At 37.5% G+C, this 21,691-nt stretch overlaps 2 protein-coding genes across 3 annotated transcripts in view; one reads left to right on the top strand and one right to left on the bottom strand.

Annotated features, from left to right (window-relative positions):
• Nucleotides 1–284, top strand: part of LOC101744373 (succinate--CoA ligase [ADP-forming] subunit beta, mitochondrial) — a 10,544-nt gene extending 10,260 nt beyond the window's left edge. For both annotated transcript variants that reach the window (XM_038015780.2, XM_038015781.2), the window contains exon 11: nt 88–284. In XM_038015780.2, the coding sequence (XP_037871708.1) occupies nt 88–168 (81 nt within the window). In that variant the 3' untranslated portion in view covers nt 169–284. The remainder of the gene's footprint in view (nt 1–87) is intronic.
• Nucleotides 274–21,691, bottom strand: LOC101743409 (AP-3 complex subunit delta). Its single transcript, XM_038015779.2, has 19 exons — nt 21,447–21,691; nt 20,988–21,083; nt 20,420–20,689; nt 19,609–19,738; nt 18,629–18,768; nt 17,699–17,772; nt 16,985–17,133; nt 15,733–15,878; nt 13,462–13,663; nt 12,221–12,392; nt 11,377–11,542; nt 9,846–10,033; nt 8,494–8,637; nt 7,371–7,524; nt 6,031–6,160; nt 5,256–5,381; nt 2,860–2,983; nt 2,007–2,407; nt 274–559 (listed from the first exon to the last, which is right to left on the bottom strand). The coding sequence occupies exons 1-19, from the start codon at nt 21,540–21,542 to the stop codon at nt 489–491; spliced, it is 2,979 nt and encodes a 992-aa protein (XP_037871707.1). The 5' UTR covers nt 21,543–21,691; the 3' UTR covers nt 274–488.

Genomic DNA, 21,691 nt, shown 5'->3' with positions numbered 1-21,691 from the left:
GATTATTTTTACTAAAATACTATTGCTACAAATTATGTACCTATTATAAGCCCATTTACTCTAAATATATATTTTCCTGCTGCTCAGGTAGCAATTTCGGTCGGGACCAAAGATAAACAGAAAAGTGGAGGAAGCGGTCCGTGTTCTGGACTGGGTAAGAAAAGATGATGTGATTTTTTTGCGTAAATTTGTTATATTATAACATCTTAAAGGACAGTTTTCTTTATACGCATACGATAAAACAATGTTTTTTTAAAAATATAAATTATACACTTTTATGATTGCATATTTGTTTTATTTATAACTATAATATTATGCTTATTACATGGACCTGTTTTTAAGAAATAAAACGAATAAAAATAATCTCTAACTTAACACATACATGTTAGAAATAACGTATAATATATAATATTTTACTAATTGTTAAATTTGACAATTGCACTGAGACAGCATGAGTGGGAGTTGAGACTCAGAAAGTGTTCTACAGGCTATACGACTTCTTTGCTAGGTGTCGAGATACCTAAAGCTTCTTCGTAGCCCGTTTTGGATTCATGCTTATCTAGAAGAAAAAAAAAAGATATAATATACACTTTTGTTTTCAGGTTTTTGTCAATTAATTAAATCAATACAGCTTGCTAATATCTCTTGGTAGCGTCACTCGATTGTCATTCGAATCACTCGATCGATTTATTTCCCTATTGATTACATTTTTACTGGTGGCAGGACCTCTTGTGAGTCCGCGCGGGTAGGTACCACCGCCCTGCCTATTTCTGCCGTGAAGCAGTAATGCATTTCGGTCTGAAGGGCAACGGCGGATCCAAGGGGGGGGTCATGGGGGTCATGACCCCCAAGCTAGTTCTAGGACTTGAACTAACTTGGAGTAATTAAAGAACATCATGATTTATTTATTATCTATTGTTATCAAAATTAAATTATAAGTTCTTAACTTGCCCACGACTGTGTGACCCCCTCCTGGCGCCAAAGCTGGATCCGCCCTTGCTGAAGGGTAGGGCAGCCGTTGTAACTATACTGAGATCTTACAACTTATATCTCAAGATGGGTGGCGCATTTACGTTGTAGATGTCTATGGGCTCCAGTAACCACTTAACGCCAGGTGGGCCGTGAGCTCGTCCACCAATCTCAACAATAAAAAAATTTCCTAATACTGGAGTTTTTTTTTCACAACTTGATGACTATTTTATAGTCTTGCATTATTGAATCGAGAACATTCGTTTTATCAATATCAGCTTACAGACATCCACTACTGGATATAGGCTTTGAATGAGGCTAGGAATGAGGCAAGCTGCACCAGGCTGTGCCTTCCATACGTGTGTTCCACGAGCAATTCTCGAGGCTGTATAGGTTACGATAGTTTTTCTGCGAATCGAATCATTCGTGATTCGGTTGTCCACGGATATTCCGGGCATAGCTTTCTTCACTACTCTTTGCGTAACTGAGCTTTTTGGTGAGGCCCATTATGATCACGTTTCAGTGACGAACCTCATCATCAGCAATACACATTGTTCAAAGACTTATCTTGAGAGACTGTGTTTTAGATGAGCAGATTCTGCACAGATTGAACGATTGACCTCTTTCTCAATATTGTAGAGTTTACCCTGGGTAAATGTACTCCTCAACAACTTCCGATCTTTATTAGTCCATAGACACCGACAACGTAAATGCCGTCTCGCCCATCTTGAGATATGCGACATACAGTACATCGGCCGCCCTGCCCTTTAAGCCGGAATGCATTACTGCTTCGCGGCAGAAATACGCAGGGTACCTACCCGTGCGGGCTCACAGAATGTCCTACCATCAGCAACTATACGTACATCAATACAAGGGTATATTCTAATAATATATACCAAAGCCTATTGGACTATTCAGTAAAGAGAAAATACGTGATATTAAACATTCGTTTCTAAATAAAGTATCGTCTTAGAACAATTACGATAGCCATAAGGGAAATGTTGCCTGCGCTCAATGAATTAAACAAAAGTATTTACCTTTTTTCGTAGACTTTCGTTTCTTCGATGAAATGGTCTGATCTTTGTTTTTCGACTCTTTCTTTTTCTTGTGTTTCTCAGTCTTTAATGTCTTTCCCTCGTCGACAGTTAATTCAGTATTTTCAACGACATCTTCTTTCAGTTGCTCGCCGTTGCTTTTAAAAACTCCATCGATGAGTAAAATATCTTCAGTTTTCTCATTTTTTATCGATTCTGTCGCACTTTGCTTGCGTTGCTTTGATTTCTTGTCCTTCTTTTTCTTAACAGGTTTATCAGGCGTGTCGTTTTCTGCGTTTTTGGATTTTTTTGCCGGTTTATCTTTCTTTTTGTCTAGCAAACCGACGCCGGGGGACGGATATTGTTGGAGACGTGACGTAAGAAGCTCGTCTTCGCGTAATGGCCTTAAAAAAAAAATTATGATTTACAAAGTTTTTATTCGATTTTAGGTATACAGTTCAGATCTAAAGGACGTGCCGCGGGTAGTAGCGAGCAACGACACGTCATTATAGATCCTCCCGATCCACTAACAGTGCTTTTGGGTAACCCAAGAACCGGTCATTGTTCTCGTCGAACCCATCGCTTGCGACGAAAGGCTCGACGAGTAAACTGACCCATAAATATAATCCACTGAGTTTCTCGCCGGATCTTCTCAGCGGGTCGCGTTTCGGATTCGGTGGTAGATTCTGCGAAGCACTGCTCTTGCTATGTCCAGTGTTAGCAACACTTCCGGTTTGAGCCCTGTGAGCTCACCTACATGTTAAGGCGAAGCTGAAATAGCCTCTCCAGGCTCTCAGCGTGGGTAGAAAAAAAAGCGAGCAACGGTAGTAACTCCAAAGTATAAGCTGTACTGTACCTGTCGAGGTCGAGGTCGAGCGCGTGGTGCGGGTCGTCGTGCGGCGGCGGCGGTTCGTCGTCGGACGGCGCCGCGCCCTCGGGCAGCTCCCCGCCCGCGCACACCGCCGGCCGCCGCTCCCACTCTGCACACACACGCATATACAGGTTACTTACTATACCACCTATACTATAGCTGATTTTGTATTGTATAGATACATACGGCAATTCAAGGCGATTATTAATCGTTTTTCGACAACATTCATCCTCAAATTAGCCTATATATATATGGACTTTATGGCGAGAACGCGAGGATTGAAGTTGTGTGATTTGTTTTATTTTGTCTATTTAGTGTTTCTTTAGGTTTAAATGTATAATAACGGTGGTTTATTAACTGTTTAATATCTGTGAAAGTGCACAAATGTGGGATAATGAAACAAAGCCGCTGAACGTTACTTCTCGCGATCCTCCAAAAAGTCCACTGAAAAAATCTCAGGCATGAAATATAATCTCAGATTTTACTAAGATTATATTTCATCCCATATCATCTCGTCTCATTTAATTTAATTTCATCCCATTTGATTAATGTGTCAAATTAATCATCTTCATTTCATTTCATTTCACTCCATATTATTATTTTTCATAAAAATAAGAATATACATTAAAATAAGACATGACTTAAAGGTCTTAGTTACCAGGTCACAATTTCCCTTTAAAAAAAAATAGCCTACTATAATTTAATATTCTAATCAAGAAGTTCGAAAACATAAAAATGTTTATTTCTACAAGTTGAAATGTGCGTGTGAGAACTAATAAATCAATCTACCTAGTCAGGTCATAAATTCTGTCACATGTTGAATGTAAAATAATTGAAACAAGTTTATTCATTATGTAACCATTCATATACCAAAATGAACTTAACAAAACATAGATTCTTATGACACTAAAGTTTATTCAAAATGTCCTCCGTATTTTGAATACAGGCCTTCAATCTGCGCGGCCAGTCGTCTATCGCAGCACGAACGAAGTCCATGTCAATATCGGCGGCTGCCTTAATCAAGGCTTTGAGCACGCCTTTTCCTCCAAGTGTTGCCATATTTTGTAATTTAACGGATTCAAATCTGGACTGGAGGAGGGCCAGTCTTCGTGCCGGATGAAGTCGATTTCACGCGCCGCCAGCCAGTCTTGTGTGCTCTTCGCTCTATGAGCTGGCGCCGAATCTTGTTGGAATACCCAGTGCCTGTTATTGAACATGGTATGAGAAACAGGTTCCACAAGGTTCGTCAGGACTGTATTTTGATACACAACTGCATTCGTTTTTACACCTTTCTTACAAAAATGTACCTCTGTTAAGCCCCAATAAGAAACTCCCAACCATACCATGAGCGAGGATGGAAAATGACCTCGTTGGACACGCGGAATACGGTTGCTCGCTTCTTCACTACTGTGTGCATACACCTTATCATTTTGTTTGTTGTAGCTCTCTTCTACGGTAAAAATTTTTTCATCCGAAAAAATAATTTCCCGATATTTTTTTCCCGCGTACCGTTTCAACAAAGCGCGGCATCTCTTCAGTCTCAGGTCCATTAGACGAGCATTCAAACGATGTCCTGTTTTTCTTTGATATGCCCGAAGCCCTAAGTCTTCATTTAACACCCTTTTCACCGTGGTTCTGCTTAACCCCATCTGAAGGGCCAACAGTTTCTGCTTACGTTTGGGATTTCTTTGAATTCGCGCCTTCACAGCTTTTATCACTGCTGGAGTCTTAACAGACCGAGGGTGACCACTTCTTGACCTGTCATCTACACTAGAGTCTTCATTGTATCGTTTGATGGTTTGATGGCTTTTGGTTATATTCAAATTTTTCAGTATGTTAAAAATTTTAATTGGCGCGTAACCGCAACGATGCAACGCAATAACTGCAACACGGTCTTCTTTAAGCGTCCACTCCATATTTAAAAATGAGTAAAATTCTAAAAGTATACATTTTTATTTTCATGAACAATTCGGAATTCGAATTCAATAAACTTTTTTGTGGTCAGCATTCTAAAAAAAAAGTTTTTAATGTGACAATACTTATGACCTGACTAGGTATAATTTCCTCCAGAAAATTTGAACAAAAGGACTTTTCACGTATCTTAATTTATTGATCAAACTATTGGCACTCGAACAAATATAGAATTTGTACTATTAAAATGAAATAACAGTTTAATATGACTCGAATCGATGTAAATTCTACTCGACTCTCAATTCATTTTGTGTACAACAACAAGTTATGACATGAAGCCGAGCAGCCATTGATTGTAAAAATATGTTAACAATCATCCAGTTAAAAATTCCATGCGTCAGTAGGTTTACGAGTATTTTAGCGATAGGCTTATTGATCAAACGATGATAGAAACAATATGAGGTAAGTACCTTCGCTCTCAGAGTCAGTGGAATGTTTGTCTTGCTTCTTTGCCTTTCGCTTTTTTGTCGTCCGCTTCTCCTTCTTCTTTTTACTCGAGCTCTCTCGAGACATTAAGTACTTATCTGATCGTTTAGCTGAAATTATTACAATTTATGGAGTATAAATAAGTAAAATAATATGAATGTTGACATAAAATGTTCAGAAAAAAAGAGTTACAACTAGGATAGGATTGATTGATGTTAATTACTTCGGGTATACCGAACGTAAGTCTTAGTGAATAATCGCTATAAGGAGCTGGAAATACCCGGCCAGTGTTCGTTGATTGTTGGATAATACCATATAGGTAGGCAGCAATTTGACCCTGTCCCAGGCATTGCTGACGTCCATTAGCGACGGTAGCCACTTACCATCAGATCAGGCCGTATGCTCGTCTGCTTACAAAGGTAATTAAAAAATATATATTTATAACTAGAACTCAACAACTGTACAGTTTAAATGGATTATACGACGCGCGCGCTAACAGAATACAAGCAAAATAAAAAAAACTATAAAAAACCTATTAAATTGATATATTATATATATGATAAAATACATATTAACGCTTTCTGTTTTTTTTATTCAGACACACATTTCATTTTTGACATAAAACTGACAAGATAAGCACGCACCTAATAGTGACAACAGTGCACCTCCCAGACTCGTCCGGGGGAGAGTCACAACTGAATAGTATCTGTACTGTACAGATCACTGGTAGTGTTGTGGTGTAATGTAATGTCCACTCACTGTGTATTTGCAGCGGGACTTCGAGTGCGATCTCTGCTATTGGAATGTCGTCTTGTTGGTAGGAGCGCGGCGAGTCGTCTTTGAGGTAGTGCGGGTTGTTGGCTTGTTCTTGACGCCGCGCTTCACGTAACTGTTTTACAAATAAACCTTCGTTATAGTTTACGTCACATTAAGTGCACTTACGATCTACTATCGGTGCTTTTAGGTACCACAAGCACCGGTCACCGCCCTCGTCGAACCCGTCGCTTGCGGCGAAGGGCTCGACGAGAGCATTAACCCATAGACACAGCCCACCGAGTTTCTCGCCGGATCTTCTCAGTGGGTCGCGTTTCCGATCCGGTGGTAGATTCTGCGAAGCACTGCTCTTGCTGGGGTCAGTGTTTGAGCCCCGTGAGTTCACCTACATGTTAGGGCGAAGCTGAAGTAGCCTCTCAAGGCTATCAGCTTAGGTAGGAAAAAAAAAAAGGAAACAAAAAAAAAAGGAAAAAAAAGAGCACTTATGCTGTTCCGCTTCTTTGAATACCGACATCTTTGAATATAGAGTAGGCATTTTAAGATATTAAGTTAAAATGAAATGAATAACCAATTGTAGATGCGTGGTGTAAAAAAAAACGTCCCCAAAATAAAAAAAGAATGAACTGTGTACTTAAATACTTTGTACTAGATACGTATTTTGTGAAGCAGCATTGTAATTCGTAGGCAGCTCCTAAATTGCTATACATTACGTGCAATATAAAAATCAACCGTCAACATCATTCTCGTTTCGTTTTTGAGGAAGGTTTAATACACTCTCTGTATGCAATGAAATAAAATTTCTGCTCTCTTTATCTTTTTGTGTTTGAGGGTAACAGATGGTATCCGTTTTACAACGAGGACCTGGTATTTTTTTTTCCTACCTAAGCAGATAGCCTTGAGAGGCTATGTCAGCGTAACCTAACAAGTAGATGAGCTCACGGGGCTCAAACCTGACGATGTTGCTAACACGAACCCTAGCAAGAGCAATTCTTGACAGAAAACCCTAGTCTTAATGACTACACAATCGCTTTCCATCCTTTATACCGCGAGCCTCACGTCTTAGTGGCAAAATAATCACTACATAGTATAAAATAAAGTCGCTTTCTCTGTCCCTATATCTGTCCTTATGTATGCTTAAATCTTTAAAACTACGCAACGGATTTTGATGCGGTTTTTTTTAATAGATGGAGTGATTGAAGAGGAAGATTTATATGTATAATAACATCCATTAAATAGTGGAGAAATCAATAATAAACTACAGTTTCCGAAGCGAAGCGAGGGCGGGTCGCTAGTAAATCTATAAATTGAATAAACATTGATGTTACCATGTCAAGTTCTTCGGGAGTGAACTGCGCCGTGGGTCGCGCGTCGTGCGGAGCCGGGAACATAGGGCCCCCCTCTTCGCCCTCGCCCTCCCCCTCCGAGCTCGAGCTCTCCGAAGACCAGCGGTCGCGCGACAACCACTGATCCAGGTTCAAGCTACAAAACGAACGTGTCTCTTACGTTGACTATTTACAAACTGAGGTAAGTAAAATTTAAAGTATCATTACTTATCGTCTAATATAAAAGGCATGTCTTAAAAGAAACTCAACCACCCTGCCTATTTCTGCCGTAAAGCAGTAATGCGTTTCGGTTTGAAGGATGGGGTAGCCGTTGTAATTATACTGAGACCTTAGAACTTATATCTCAAGGTGAGTGACGCATTTACGTTGTAGATGTCTACAGGCTCCAGTAACCACTTAACACCAGATGGGCTGCGAGCTCGTCTACCCATCTAAGCAATAAAAAAATATTTTTCAACAAAATCACTTTAAGTTTGTTTAGAATTTTTAGTCGATCATATTTAATTCCAATTACGTTGATAATATTTCTACCTTGCAATGTTGTTCTGGACAACAAAAAAAAACGATTATTTTTATTTGTTAAGTAGGACCATTTACTTTTATTGCAACTAACATTAGCTCATCTCTACTCAGCTATCGTAGAGTTGAAAATAAAATTTTAGCGGCAGTATGCATAGACATCGTAAAAATAACATTTTCAAGTCAACTTTACGAATGTACAAAAACATCCGTGGAACATTTCCCTTCATAGCTACTTCCAAAAATCAATTAAAAAATGTCGTTAATTGAAATTTGTTAATTAAGTAATGACTATATGATGACCGGTTTTTTTTTGATAACGCTATCTTGTTGTGTCTTTAAAGCGGTTAGTTGCCCTCAATTAAGAAAAATAGTCTTATTATTCGCCAATAGATGTCGGGAAGAGTTGATTATTGAAAACATGAATAAAACAACATTTTCTGAAAAAAATCGTAGCTAGATCGATTTCTCGCGCCGAAATCCCCTGTATACTAAATGTTATGAAAATCCTTGGAGCCGTTTCCGAGATTCAGATTACATATATACAAGAATTGCTCGTTTAAAGGTATAATAAGATAGTACATACTCTGGCGGCATGGGCACTTTCTTCTGGGCTTTAGGCGCAACCGGCTTTAGTTCCCCATCAAACAATTGAGCTAATTCTTCGATCAAATCCTCCTTGGCATTCTGATTAAGCGTTTCCTCGTCGTCCGCGTTCTCTAAGCCGTTACTGAAACACGTATTTTTGACATTGAATTAAATAAATAATTGGTGGTAGGAGCTCTTGTGAGTCCGTGCGGGTAGATACCACCGCCCCGCCTATTTCTGCCGTGAAGCAGTAATGCGTTTCGGTTTGACGGGTGGGGCAGCCGTTGTAATTATACCGAGACCTTAGAACTCATATCTCAAGCTAGGGGGCGGCGTTTTCGTTTTAGAAGTCTATGTGCTCCGTTAACCACTTAAAACCAGGTGGGCCGTGAACTCGTCCATCTACCTATGCAATAAAAAAATAAAAAGGTATATTTCTAAAAAAATTCAAAACTTTGGTTTCAAATATTCAAAACATATCAACGGCGACATTTGTGTTGTAACTTTTAGTGACCTCTTTGACATATTCAGGTTTTTTTACTCTAGGTGATTATCAGCTCGTGCTAAGCACCTACTGAAGAACACACAAACACCGTGACTCGATTGGCGTCACTTACTTTAATATATGAGTCCGAAATAACAAATAATTATTATAGAATGAAGGTTATCTTGGCTCTTAATCAATTATAAATTATTTGGTATAAACCCGTGCATTGTTCATTGCGCTACGACGGACCACCTCGTAGACGAAGGTCGTATATGTCTCGCATTTAAGCACTGACAGATACATAGATTAATTGAACAGCGACAGCCCGAAAATTTGTTTCAAAATTCTGTGGGTTTAAATTCTCAATCTAGAACAGGAGAGCTCATAGTTGATTGAGGTGACACACAGACATAGACCTCTACTTACTGCCAACACATTGCCATTAACTATAACTATACGAGCGTTACCTCTGTGGCTCGTAGCCATCATACAACGCAAGATATTTGACAAATCTTGACCTGAATCTTGCTTACGGCATTTTCAAACGGTTATCGTTCGTAGCTTCGTTCGTTAATCGTACGTAAGGGTTCGATGAGTAAATTAAGCTGGATTTTCTCAGTGGGTCGCGTTTCCGATTCGGTGGTAGATTTTGCGAAGCACGGCTCTTGCTAGGGTTCGTGTTAGCAACGTTGTCATGTTTGAGCCCCGTGAGCCCACCTACTAGTTAAGGTTACGCTGAAATAGCCTTTCAAGGCTATCAGATTAAGTAGGAAAAAAAAAACTTTAGGGCCGTCGGTCTACCGAGCAATATCAGCCGCTCGGTGGAAGATCTACTCTTTGTCGTTAAACATTCCATTCCACACCTCTGTTCGTGTTCAACGAGCAGTCCCGTCGCTGAGGGCGGCTCCTCCGCGGGCAGTACCGCGTCCCCGGGGCTGAGCTCGCGGAGGACCAGCGTCAGCAGCGCGGTGGCGTTATGGGCGCGTTCTTGTACCTCCATATCCTCGCTGCAGAGCAGCGGTCGCAAACCCGCCAGACATTCACGTATGAGCTGTTTCCCAAAACAAAAATAGATTTTTTAAAATCAATATCCATATATTAATACGTGAAGCAAAAACTTTGTACCCCTTTTTACGAAAATTGCGCGGACGGAGGAGTATGAAATTTCCCACACTTATAGAGAAGGAGCGCACAATGCTAATTTTTTATTTTAAATAATGCATAAAAGATAAATTAAATCAATAAAGAAAACATTACACACACTGCCATGTATTTGACACACACACATATTATTATGTATATATACTCTTTATTTATTGTCAAACTTTAGTTAATACTTAAAGTCTGTGGTCAAATTGAAAATAGGTTAATATTGTTTATCGCTAATATTATTTGTCTATAATGTAGTTTTGGCGAAATCTGTGATTATAGAAGTAGTCTTTGAAAATATAACCATAATAATGTTCAAACTTATAAGTTTAATTAATTATAGTCGAATTTCGACTACTGCGGAACCACTAGTAATTAATTAATTCTTCAATGTTGATAATGAACAAACTGTCAAAGCCGAAAGTTATCTCATTACGCATAACGTCATCCAAGATCAAAAGAAGCAATGACGTAAACATGTAATATACACATCGATTAGCCACTTATTTGTTTTTATGGAAAATCGATATCATTAATAGATTTAAGTTAATGATTAATAATATTGTGTTTGAGTGACCGTTTTAATTTAATTAAGATCACTCAAAACTGTTTTTGTTTGGTTATTGATGTTGATTGGCTATTCCCGAACATGTTAATAAATGGAACATATATATTATTTTTATATAATTCTTTGACAGAATATATAATATTATGTATTACTATTATTCCAATCCTTACATAGTCAAATGAATCTCTTCGTTTATAGGTTTAATAAAACACATGATTGGATCATCATATAACGTGTAAAGACTGTCAGTCAGTTGCAATTGTTTCTTATGTACCAAAACGAAACAACTTCATTTTTTATCATCCTCATCATCAGATCACCTCATCAGATGGGTGGACGAATTCACAGTCCACCTGGTGCTAAGTAGTTACCGGAGCCCATAGACATCTACAACATAAATGCCGCCACCCACCTTGAGATATGAGTTCTAAGATCTCAGTATAGTTACAATGACTGCCACACCCTTCAAACCGAAACGCATTACTGCTTCACGGCAGAAATAGGCTGGGCGGTGGTACCTACCCGTGCGGACTCACAAGAGGTCCTATCACCAGTATTCGTGAGTAATACTAATAGTAATAGTGTTCGAGATTCGGTCAATTAAATGAAGACTCCACTAAAACAGTCAGGTTGGTACGATCTTCTGGTTAAAATTCGAATAAAACTATCGGTGTCACCTCGATGTCCTGGTCGCGCATGTTTCGGTCGCGCCGCGCCCGCAGCAAACGTGCGCACAGCTTGAGCGCGGCGTGCACGCACACGGCGCGCGCCCGCATGTAGCCGCCGCCCACGCCCGCGCACGCCAGCAGCGGGGACACGGCGTTCAGCATCACTTCCTCTTCCCTGTTGATTACATATCGAGGGGTGAATGACAAAAAAAGGAAAGGATGGTTTTATGCAAAAACTTTGCAACTTTACAGGAGAATTATTTAAAATTTCAAATTTTGAAAAAAAAATGTCATTACATAAAACCATCTTCAGCCATTTGTATTTCATAAATTTAATTGAAGTCCAATTAAAAATATCGAATTGTTGAATAACAAATAAAACGCGCCTTTAATAATTGCAGATAAATATCGCGTATTAAGCGAAATGTTGCTTAAACTAGGTAACTTAGGGTGTGGATCAAGGGTACCACAGTTACATAGCTACACAGATATTTCAGTATCCAAGAATAAATCGTGATATAGGTTTATTCTTGGATACTGAAATATTACGTAAAATTAATTAGTTTTTCAAATCATATAGAAAAAGTAATAAGCATTGACCCGAATTTTTTTTTTAATGCCATGGTAGGCAAACGAGCATACGGCCCACCTGATGGTGAGTAGTTACCGTCGCCCAAAGACTTCAGCAATGCCAGGGGCAAAGCCAAGCCGCTGCCTACCGCGAATATCTCGAAGTCGCGATTTCTGATTAACAGGCGATCATGCAATAGCATCGTTTTCGTCTAAATTACTATACTAAATAACTTTAGGTCGTATGTATGTATATCTATGTGAAACAGTAAAACGAACTAACTCGCAGTACTCGGACAGCACGTAGGCGGCGGCGTAGAGCACCTCGCGGGAGGCGGGGCCGGGCGGCGCGGCGGCCACCCGCGCACACAGCGCGCCGCACTCCCGCGCCGCGAACGGTCGCACGTCCGCCACGCGCGCGCCCACCTCCGTCAGCTGCGCCGCTATTATACACCCTACACAATACATTGCGAGGTTTAACGAACACCACAAAATATACCGACGCTTGAAAGGCAAACGTGACTAAGCGACAATAATTTGTACATAAATGATAGGCAATAACCATATTCGATGCGCAAAAAAAATATTTCTAGGTCTATTAAAATCATTTCAATCCTACAGCTAGATTCGTTAAAATATAATTTTTTTCAGGTATTTCAACTTTAAATTAGTCTACTGTAAAGTTCACGCATTGTCGCTTAGTCACGTTTGTCTTTCAAGCGTCGATACGAACAAAAGTTTAAGTCTTCTTATCAGCCCACAGACGTCCACTGTTGGACATAGGCCTCCCCCAAGCCTCGCCACAAAGACCGGTCCTGCGCTGCCTGCATCCAGCGGATCCACGCGAACCTCAATAGATCGTCGGTCCATCTTGTGGGCCTACCCACGCTACGTCTTCCGGTACGCGGTCGCCACTCAAGAACTTTCTGGCCCCAACGGCCATCCGTTCTACGAGCAATGTGTCCTGCCCACTGCCACTTCAATGTCGCAATCCTTTGGGCTATGTCGGTTACCATGGTTTTCCTGCGAATCTCCTCATTTCTGATTTGATCAATTGATTGAGTTTAAGTCGTCGCGGCCTAAAGGATAAGACGTCCGGTGCATTCGTGTTGAGCGATGCACCGGTGTTCGAATGCAGCAGGCGGATACCAATTTTTCTAATGAAATACGTACTCGACAAATGTTCACGATTGATTTCCACGGTGAAGGAATAACATCGTGTAATAAAAATCAAACCAGTTAAATTATAATTACTGGTGGTAGGACTTCTTGTGAGTCTGCACTGGCAGGTACCACCATCCTGCCTATTTCAGCCGTGAAGCAGTAATGCGTTTCGGTTTGAAGGGTGAGGCAGCCGTTGTAACTATACTTGAGACCTTAGAATTTATATCTAAAGGTGGGTGACGCATTTACGTTGTAGATGTCTATGGGCTCCAGTAATCACTTAACACCAGATGGGCTGTGAGCTTGTCCACCCATCTAAGCAATATATTATACACTAATAAAACTGTAAGTATTCCTTGCCATGTTTAGCACTGGTTTCCATTTCGGTAAGCTCTGCCAGTACCGTGATGTACCACTCGAAATCCACAACGTGCTGGTAGTTGTTTTGAGAACAGATCTCGATCATCCGGGTCAGCAGTTCGTCCCGGTATAACGTCCCCTCGGCACGTTCCATGTGCGACATCAACTTCTTCACTATTTCCATTAAATTTTTCTTGGACACCTAAAACAGCGAATCAATTTTATTTCTCACTAGCTGACCCGGCAGACTTCGTAGTGCCTCAATCGATAAGTAAAAGACCTAAACTTTTGTGTAAAATAAACTTAAAACAAACAAAATGAATCCGTCCGACGGGGGACACATCAAAGGAAAAACAAAATTGTTATTTTTATTTAATTCCGAGCATTTTCATATTTATCTACCTTTTAAACCTTCTCTGGATTTCCACAAATGATTCAAGACCAAAATTAGCCCAATCGGTCCAGCCGTTCTCGAGTTTTAGCAAGACTTACGAACATCAATTCATTTTTATATATATAGATAATAGATAATATTCATATGTTTCTGAATACAATTATGCAATATTATTGACGTGAAAATTTCATGCCCTGTTGCTAATCAATTACAGTAGATTGGGGGAATAGGGACTAGAGTTAGAATAGGGACAAATCTGGGATGTCACAATACTTTTGTTGAGTTGTTAGATTTAAATTTGTTGAACTGAAAATGACTTTTATTTAGTGTTAGAAAGAATATTAAACTGTTTAATTTAGTCATCAAAGTTTTGTAGCTCATTAAATATATTAAAAACTTAATTACCTAAAGTTAGGTACCTACCTTAGAACTAAATAGTGCCACCCCTATCGGAAAACTCTATTGTCCCCATAAGTAACCTGATTCACCCCAAAGCCAAGATGTATCGGGTCAAACTAGTTTTTTAAGTTTTTGTGTATATTTTGTAATGAACTATGTAAAACTATGTATAATAATGCATCGTATATAAAAAATTAAAGCCCCGGAGCCATTTTAATCTCAATTTTATTGATTTTACCCTAAGAAAAACCATTGAAATTTTTCGTTGGAATTGGAAAGGGTCCCAATTCCCCCCAACCTACGGTACATGAGCCACCACAACCATAAAATACGTTCGACCACACAGGTCTCAATTGTTTGACGCCCAAGAGAATTTGACCTTCAAGCCGCGACCCATGATTGCTGAAATAGACAGGACAGTGGTACTGACCCGCGTGGACTAACATTCCTACCACCACTATAGAATAGGTTTGTACAGTGACATAATTTAGTTTTCGGTAGCTGCGTAAAACTAAGCTCAAGGATAGACAAACAAAAACAGGGGGCCCATCGACATTAGTAAATGTGTTTTAAAACGGGGCGGGATATTATCGATAGGGTATTCGCATAAGTTAAAAAAACGGCTTAGAAAACTAATTAAAACACAAATAAGTATGTCATTATTTTTAACCACAGATAGAAAAATAGTGTGGAACTGTATAAGTTTGAGAGCTTTACTTGTGTCTGTGGCAACGTAGTTTCAAAACGGATGGACAAACAATATTAACGGTTCTTATTTGAAATATGGAACAGTGAGTACCTACCTTTTATGGAGGGTAGAATAAGGAGAACCGTCTCTGTGTATAAAAAGTGTCCGTGAAAATCTGCTAAATAAGGATGGCGCTACAGTAGCAACCGGGTAAATTTTAAAAAAGGCGCTGAAAGTTATTAGAATAAGATAGAGAAATAAAAAAGGACGAAAGAACTGTAAGCACTACAGAATCACAAAAAGTATTTTATTTAAAGCTGATAAGAAAATGCAATCGATGTCTCCACGTTTTACCACAGCAATAATTTTAGGTTATATTGACGAAATTAGTTTGAACTACGTAAACATGTGAGGTCTTGTATATTACACTGTCAGTAACTACTCTAATCATTAAATATATTAAATTTCCTAACTCAGCATACTTCAGTCAGCTAACAGCTGCTCAATTCATATCATACCCTGTGCCTATGCTAGCGCCATTCTGGAGGATCTTTGAACTGTTATTTAGTGCTGAAAGTGGGACATTTTTTCAAGCTTCTCCCATATAAGACGGTTCTCCTTACCTCTACGCTCCATACTACCTCGTCACAGTCCGGATCTCAAATAATGCAATATATGATTTAATAGTACAAATTAGTTACAAAACCTGTAAATTTAGTGATGGGGTGAAACTGTTAAATGACCAAAATTGCGTATAACATGACATGGTCTATGAAAATAATCAACTCACCATTCCGTAGAGAAGGCCGAGTGCCCTCAGTCGAATCGACTCGTCTTTGTCGTCAAGACACGCCGATACGAGGTCTTTGTGAGCTTGAACGGACTTCGGGTGTGACTTGAGTATTCTTGACATTGCCAGCAAGCCCAAGTATTTTACTTAATACAAAATTATTATATTACTTAATACATTAATTATGTTCGGCGATTCTATTAAATGAAACGATTGCATCCAATTTTAATTGTCATCACGTCACTCGTACGGGATATATTGTTGATTTTATATACGTAATTTAAATATGTATATAGGCTCAATCAAACTTGAAAGTGCAGTCAAAATTAGCTGTTCCAATCTCTACGTATTACGTCCCGTCTACCGTTCAATAGACAGATGTGTGCGAAATTATGACATTGAGAGCTATGCGGTCACACGTATAGAGACAAGAGGAAATGGTCTGATGCAAGGGTGAGCAAAACGCAGCCCGCCAAGCATTTCTAAAATTGAATTTATTTTGTCGAATTTCTTCCATCAATTCGTTTTTCTGTTCTTTTCTTGTTTGTTTTATCTTGCATTAAAATTTGTATATTAATTCTTTACTATATTTTTTTTATTTATATTTATTATAAATAAAGTTTCGTAAATTATTAGTCAGAGTTAAACTATATGCGGCCCACAAAAAAAATAAAAAAATAATTGGCCCCTTGATTAAAAAGGTTGCTCACCCCTGTTTGAATGGATTTTTACAAGCCTTCATAACTCCGACATTGCAGGGAGTTGTAACAGTGACAAATACTCAAACTTGTCGCAGAGCGTGAAGCCGGCTAAGGCTGGCATTCATTGTAATAAAACAATGTTACTCTCAATCTTTACCCAGATTTGCTGCAAAGGGTTTGTATGACAAACCCTTACTCGCTGCTCTCACGCTCTACAACCGATAACCGGAAATAATATATGTGTATATTACCATTATTGACCTATAGGGATATCTGTGTCAGTTCTTCGAAAAAAATGTTTTTATACATTGTAATCTTTTGAATAATTGACATTTACAATCCGGTGGGTTACTAATTGAAAAGATTTGTATATATTATTCTTAAATCAATTATTCTAAAATCTGTTAAAAGTGGGACCTTACAACTCATGTCTCAAGGTGGGTGGCGGCACTTACGTTGTAGATATTTATGGGCTCCGGTAATCACCTAAAACCAGGTGGGCCGTTAGCTCATCCACCCATCTAAGTAATAAAAAAAGAAAATTTACTCACGGTTCTGATCGCTATCTTCAATTAATATTCTTAGTTTCTGTACGCATAGCTGTACCGAGGCTGCGTGTCCCGGCATCCCGCTGCTTATACTGATCAACACCGCTATTACAGTGTTGATGCACTCGTAAAGTAATGACATTGCAGATGTGCTAAACAAAACGTATTTTATTAGTAAAAGTAGAATAGTATTAGTAGGTAGATAGCGGTTTGTCTCTGCCCCTGGCATTGCTGACGTCCATGAGCGATGGTAACCACTCACCATCACGTGGGCCGTAAGCTCATCTGCCTACAATGCCAGTAAAAAAAAAAATTAAGTGACATTTTCGGTAACTATTTTCGTGGAGATTATTTATATATAACATATCTTAAGACACTTCAACAACTTTATTGTTAAAGTGGTACTAGACCGCATAAGTATTGAAACTTATTTCAAATGTAAATATAAAAAAATAACAAGCTTAATCTAGTGTTCTCCAGAAGCAAGTGCTTTAAATTAAGCTATAAAACATCGATAACAAGCAGTGTAAGCAAAGTGATCAACAATTTCTAACATTCGTTTACATCGCTGGTTATTTATGAATGATCAACATCACTGTCTTTAATAAACGGCTAATGTATATTTGGTGAATTTGTTTGGTCAATTTCATTTATTGACCCCATATTACAATTCCGTAGTGTATGGTCGCCGCCACAACACTTATCGCACTGACTCACCTATGAATTAAATTAGTTAATGGTTCTATCAGTTTCTTGCCAAGCCGAGGCTCTAATGGGGTTAAGGCACCGAACTGCAACAAACATAATGATACTACATAAGACTAGCTTATGTGGTGGCAACCAATAACAAATATATGTTAAACTTTGCCTCCTAGCTTATGTGTGATATGAATTTTGTGTATAACTGTACATTTTCTCGTATTTTCAATTCGCAAACATGAGGACTCCGTGATATTTATGTGCCAATTAGTCGTGGAATATTTGCTGGCAAAACTTGCAATTTAGAAAAGAAGGCATTGAATTTTAAAAATAGTTTTTTTAAAGACTTGAGCATAATCTGTTAACATTTGTGTGTTCACCGGTGTTTGGTAATTGAAGAGTGAAGTGGTATTTATAAAAAGTTTTTAATCGAAAACGTGAGGTGTTGTGAATGAAACTAGCATCTGGATATGAAATTTTAAATATATCTTCACTAGTTAGTTGTACCTGCAAATTAGATCAATGAGGCTTTGTGTTATTTTTCTTCCAATATCTGGCTCATATTGGGTCATTAAACCAAACTGTGAAGAATTTAGAATTTAAGATAATTTTAAGGTCATTTGATACACTTATTTATAACGGTAAATTCGTTTATACAAAAAAGTAATAATTAAATGATGCATTTGATAAATTTTTTTTGTTTGGATGCAGTGGTTTATCGAAAATATTTTTATAATAAGCAATAACAATATAAAAATAATAATCGAATGTTATTCAGTTAAAATTTTTGATTATGAGACTTATCTGTTGCGCTTGAGAATAGATTCAAAAATTCTTCAGACTGTTTCTCCATCATTAAATGCATTTCGTTCATGTATTGATTTGGTCATTATAAAATAAAAATTACTGTAAAATAGCATAACGAAAAATAGATGTAATTGTACCTACCAATTTGATAATTTTTATCAGCATCCAATTGTTAGTGGAAGTAGTCATCAATTTGAAGAAAATTGGAGCTAAGGATAAATAATTTTTAGGGTTTTTTCTCGCTAGTTCACAAACAACATTCACTGCTGCCGATTGTACACCTGTAAAAATCGAAAACACGGGTTGGTTACATTTATATTACGAAAATTAGCATTTGTCGCTGTTTACGGGGATATGATCACATCATTTTAACTTTACAAATTATAATTCTATTCAAATCTTATATATATATGGGATTTTTTTAGGGTACAATTTCATGAAATAATTGATCTCACATTTTTCGCATATCGATTCCAATGTCGAAAAATTTTGAAGTCGTCGTGGCCTAAAGGATAAGACGTCCGGTGCATTCGTGTTGAGCTATGCATCGGTGTTCGAATCCCAGGCGGGTACCAATTTTTCTAATGAAATACGTACTCAACCAATGTTCATGATTGACCTCCACGGTGAAGGAATAACATCGTGTAATAAAAAAACAAACCCGCAAAATTATAATTTGCGTAATTACTGGTTGTAGGACCTTTTGCGAGTTCGCACGGGTAGGTACTACCACCCTGCCTCTTTCTGCCGTGAAGCAGTAATGCGTTTCGGTTTGAAGGGTGGGGCAGCCGTTGTAACTATACTTGAGACCTTAGAACTTATATCTCAAGATGGGTGGTGCATTTAGGTTATAAATGTATATGGGCTCCAGTAATCACTTAACACCAGGTGGCTGTGAACTCGTCCACCAACGGAATAAAAAAAAAAAAATTTACTTGTTTGTTTAATATATCTTGATACGCGAGATAGTCAGAAACTAATATATCTAAGTAGGTTCTGATAAAAAATTCGATCTTTGGATGATGAAAATGAAAATGAACATGAATATATATACCTACAAATGAAAGTTGAAATCTCAATTATATTGTAGTGAAAATGATTTTTACATTATGTGATTTTACCTGGATCCGGATCTTCCAGCTTTTCTTTTAATTTAGGAAATGCAGGTCTAAGTGCTTCAGGATACCTTAGAAAAACTTTATACATCATTAACACAGCCTTCATTCTTAAATAAGGTTTTGTGGAACTCATCTGAAATAAATTTGAATATTGATATATGATAATGTGCTTGTAAAGTAATAATGGAATATAAGAAAACACATAAGTAAATATTTATTCAGCATTTTGCAAAAAAAAGAAACATTCATTGTTTATATTACTACTATTCATGAAGGTGTAATTAATCGCAACCAATTTGATTGTTTTTTAAATATTATCTCAATATCAACCAAAGATTATGAATATTATTTTCCATACAGCATTTTTGCTTGAACCATCTGATTTTGAAATGATCTTCCCTCCAATTGTTTCCTTTTTTCTAATTGTGTAAAAATACACTAGAGCTCACAATGAAGTTTGTGTTGAGTAGAGCTCATAGACATCACAATGTAAATACTGTCATCACCTTGAATCGTGAGGTTGAAGTCTCAATTATATTTCATTGCAGTTGTTCCATTCTATAAACTAGAACACATAATTGCTGTATGGAAATAATTGGCAGAATGGTGAATTCGCAATTCACCATACGACCACCAGATTCTAAATGTAAAAAGAAAACCGAAGTGAGGTTGTACTATGAAAATGCGGCTCCATGTTTTCTAGTAAATTTTATGTTTATCTTTTAAGCCACCTACATGCAAAAATGTGAAGGCAGATATTCCAGGCTAACACCATATAGGTAATAAGTTATTTTAGAGAAAAAAAAATTCTTACCAATGTCATGATGTCATTTGCTAAATCTCTAGCTAAGTCATGGGAAATGAAGCAACTCAATCCACTAAGAGCTAACCCAGCTTCATATTGATTTTGAGCATTCAAATCTTTACGAATCATATTAGTGGTTAACATGAGCAGCTCAGAGTCAGCATGGAAGGACTGACTTGCTGCTAAGTATCCAACACGTTTACATGTGAACTTGTTTGAGCTCATTACTTCAATTATGTTAAATATAGCCCATGATATATCATATCCCAGCATCTGCAGCTATAATAATAAAATATTTATTTTAATTGGCTCTACAATTTGTATTGGTTACTCAGAATGGAAGTCATTGTAGAATTTCTTTAGAATCATAAATTGACAACAATCAGCTTCACTCAGCTCTATCAGCTTTATGGCAAGGGTTGTGAACAAAACTAAGTATACAATTAATTTAATCAATCATTTGAAGCCATATGGTAAAATCATTTAAACATACTGCCATTGCAAGAAGAGAAAGCTCAATAGACTACTGTAATGATATGTATAAAAATATCTTACAAAGTTTTTACAAAATACATACATATGTCAATTTTGCAACAGCATTTGCTTTAACAGCAATGTTATCCTGTCGTAGTTCAATTTTTATTTCTTCCATACATTGGGCAATGTACTTGGCCTAAAAGAAAAAAAGTTGATTCAATAAAATATATTTACATATTTTAATTCATGATAAATAAGACGAATTTCTTGACATATTCGAAGTTTATACAAAAAAGAAATTCATTGAACAAATAATTACATACATATTAGAATAATATCATAATTAATTTAATTAATTACATCAACACATCGGTTCTAATAACGTTCTATTTCCAAATCCGTATTTAAATATAAACGGAAAGAAATTGTGCATAAAGATCATAAACAGGTTGAGCAAAAACTAATATCAATACTAAGTACAATGAATAATGAAAGTATTAAAATAAAACTCATTTTATATGATTAAGAAACGAAGTACTGATGTATGTATAAAATGTACCTCATTATCTTTATTATTTCGGATACCTCGAACCAAATCCGTGAGGTTTTTATCAAACATCCTCTCGAAGTTGCCTTTGACTTTTTTTAAAGCCATTTTGATTCGTATTCTTTCTTCTTTTAACCATCAAATGGAATATGCACAATTATTTTCGATATTTCTCACTGATACATCTTTACAGAACTTGTAAAAATTAAAATTTTCACCACCTACGTCAACGAAGCTTAAAATGACAAAAATGACAA

Source organism: Bombyx mori, chromosome 15, assembly GCF_030269925.1.
Source record: "Bombyx mori chromosome 15, ASM3026992v2".
Lineage (NCBI taxonomy): Eukaryota > Metazoa > Arthropoda > Insecta > Lepidoptera > Bombycidae > Bombyx > Bombyx mori.
Note: the sequence above shows the minus strand (reverse complement) of the source record. Positions and strands in the feature narration are given on the sequence as shown.

Bases quoted from the DNA above. Each gene is read 5' to 3' on its own strand.
- LOC101743409 (XM_038015779.2), bottom strand. From the start codon at position 21,542: ATGGCTTTAAAAAAAGTCAAAGGCAACTTCGAGAGGATGTTTGATAAA. The intron at 20,690-20,987 runs GTATGTATTTTG...TTATTATTATAG, and splicing joins CTGTTGCAAAATTGACATAT to CTGCAGATGCTGGGATATGA. The intron at 7,525-8,493 runs GTATGTACTATC...TTCGTTTTGTAG, and splicing joins AAAGTGCCCATGCCGCCAGA to CTTGAACCTGGATCAGTGGT.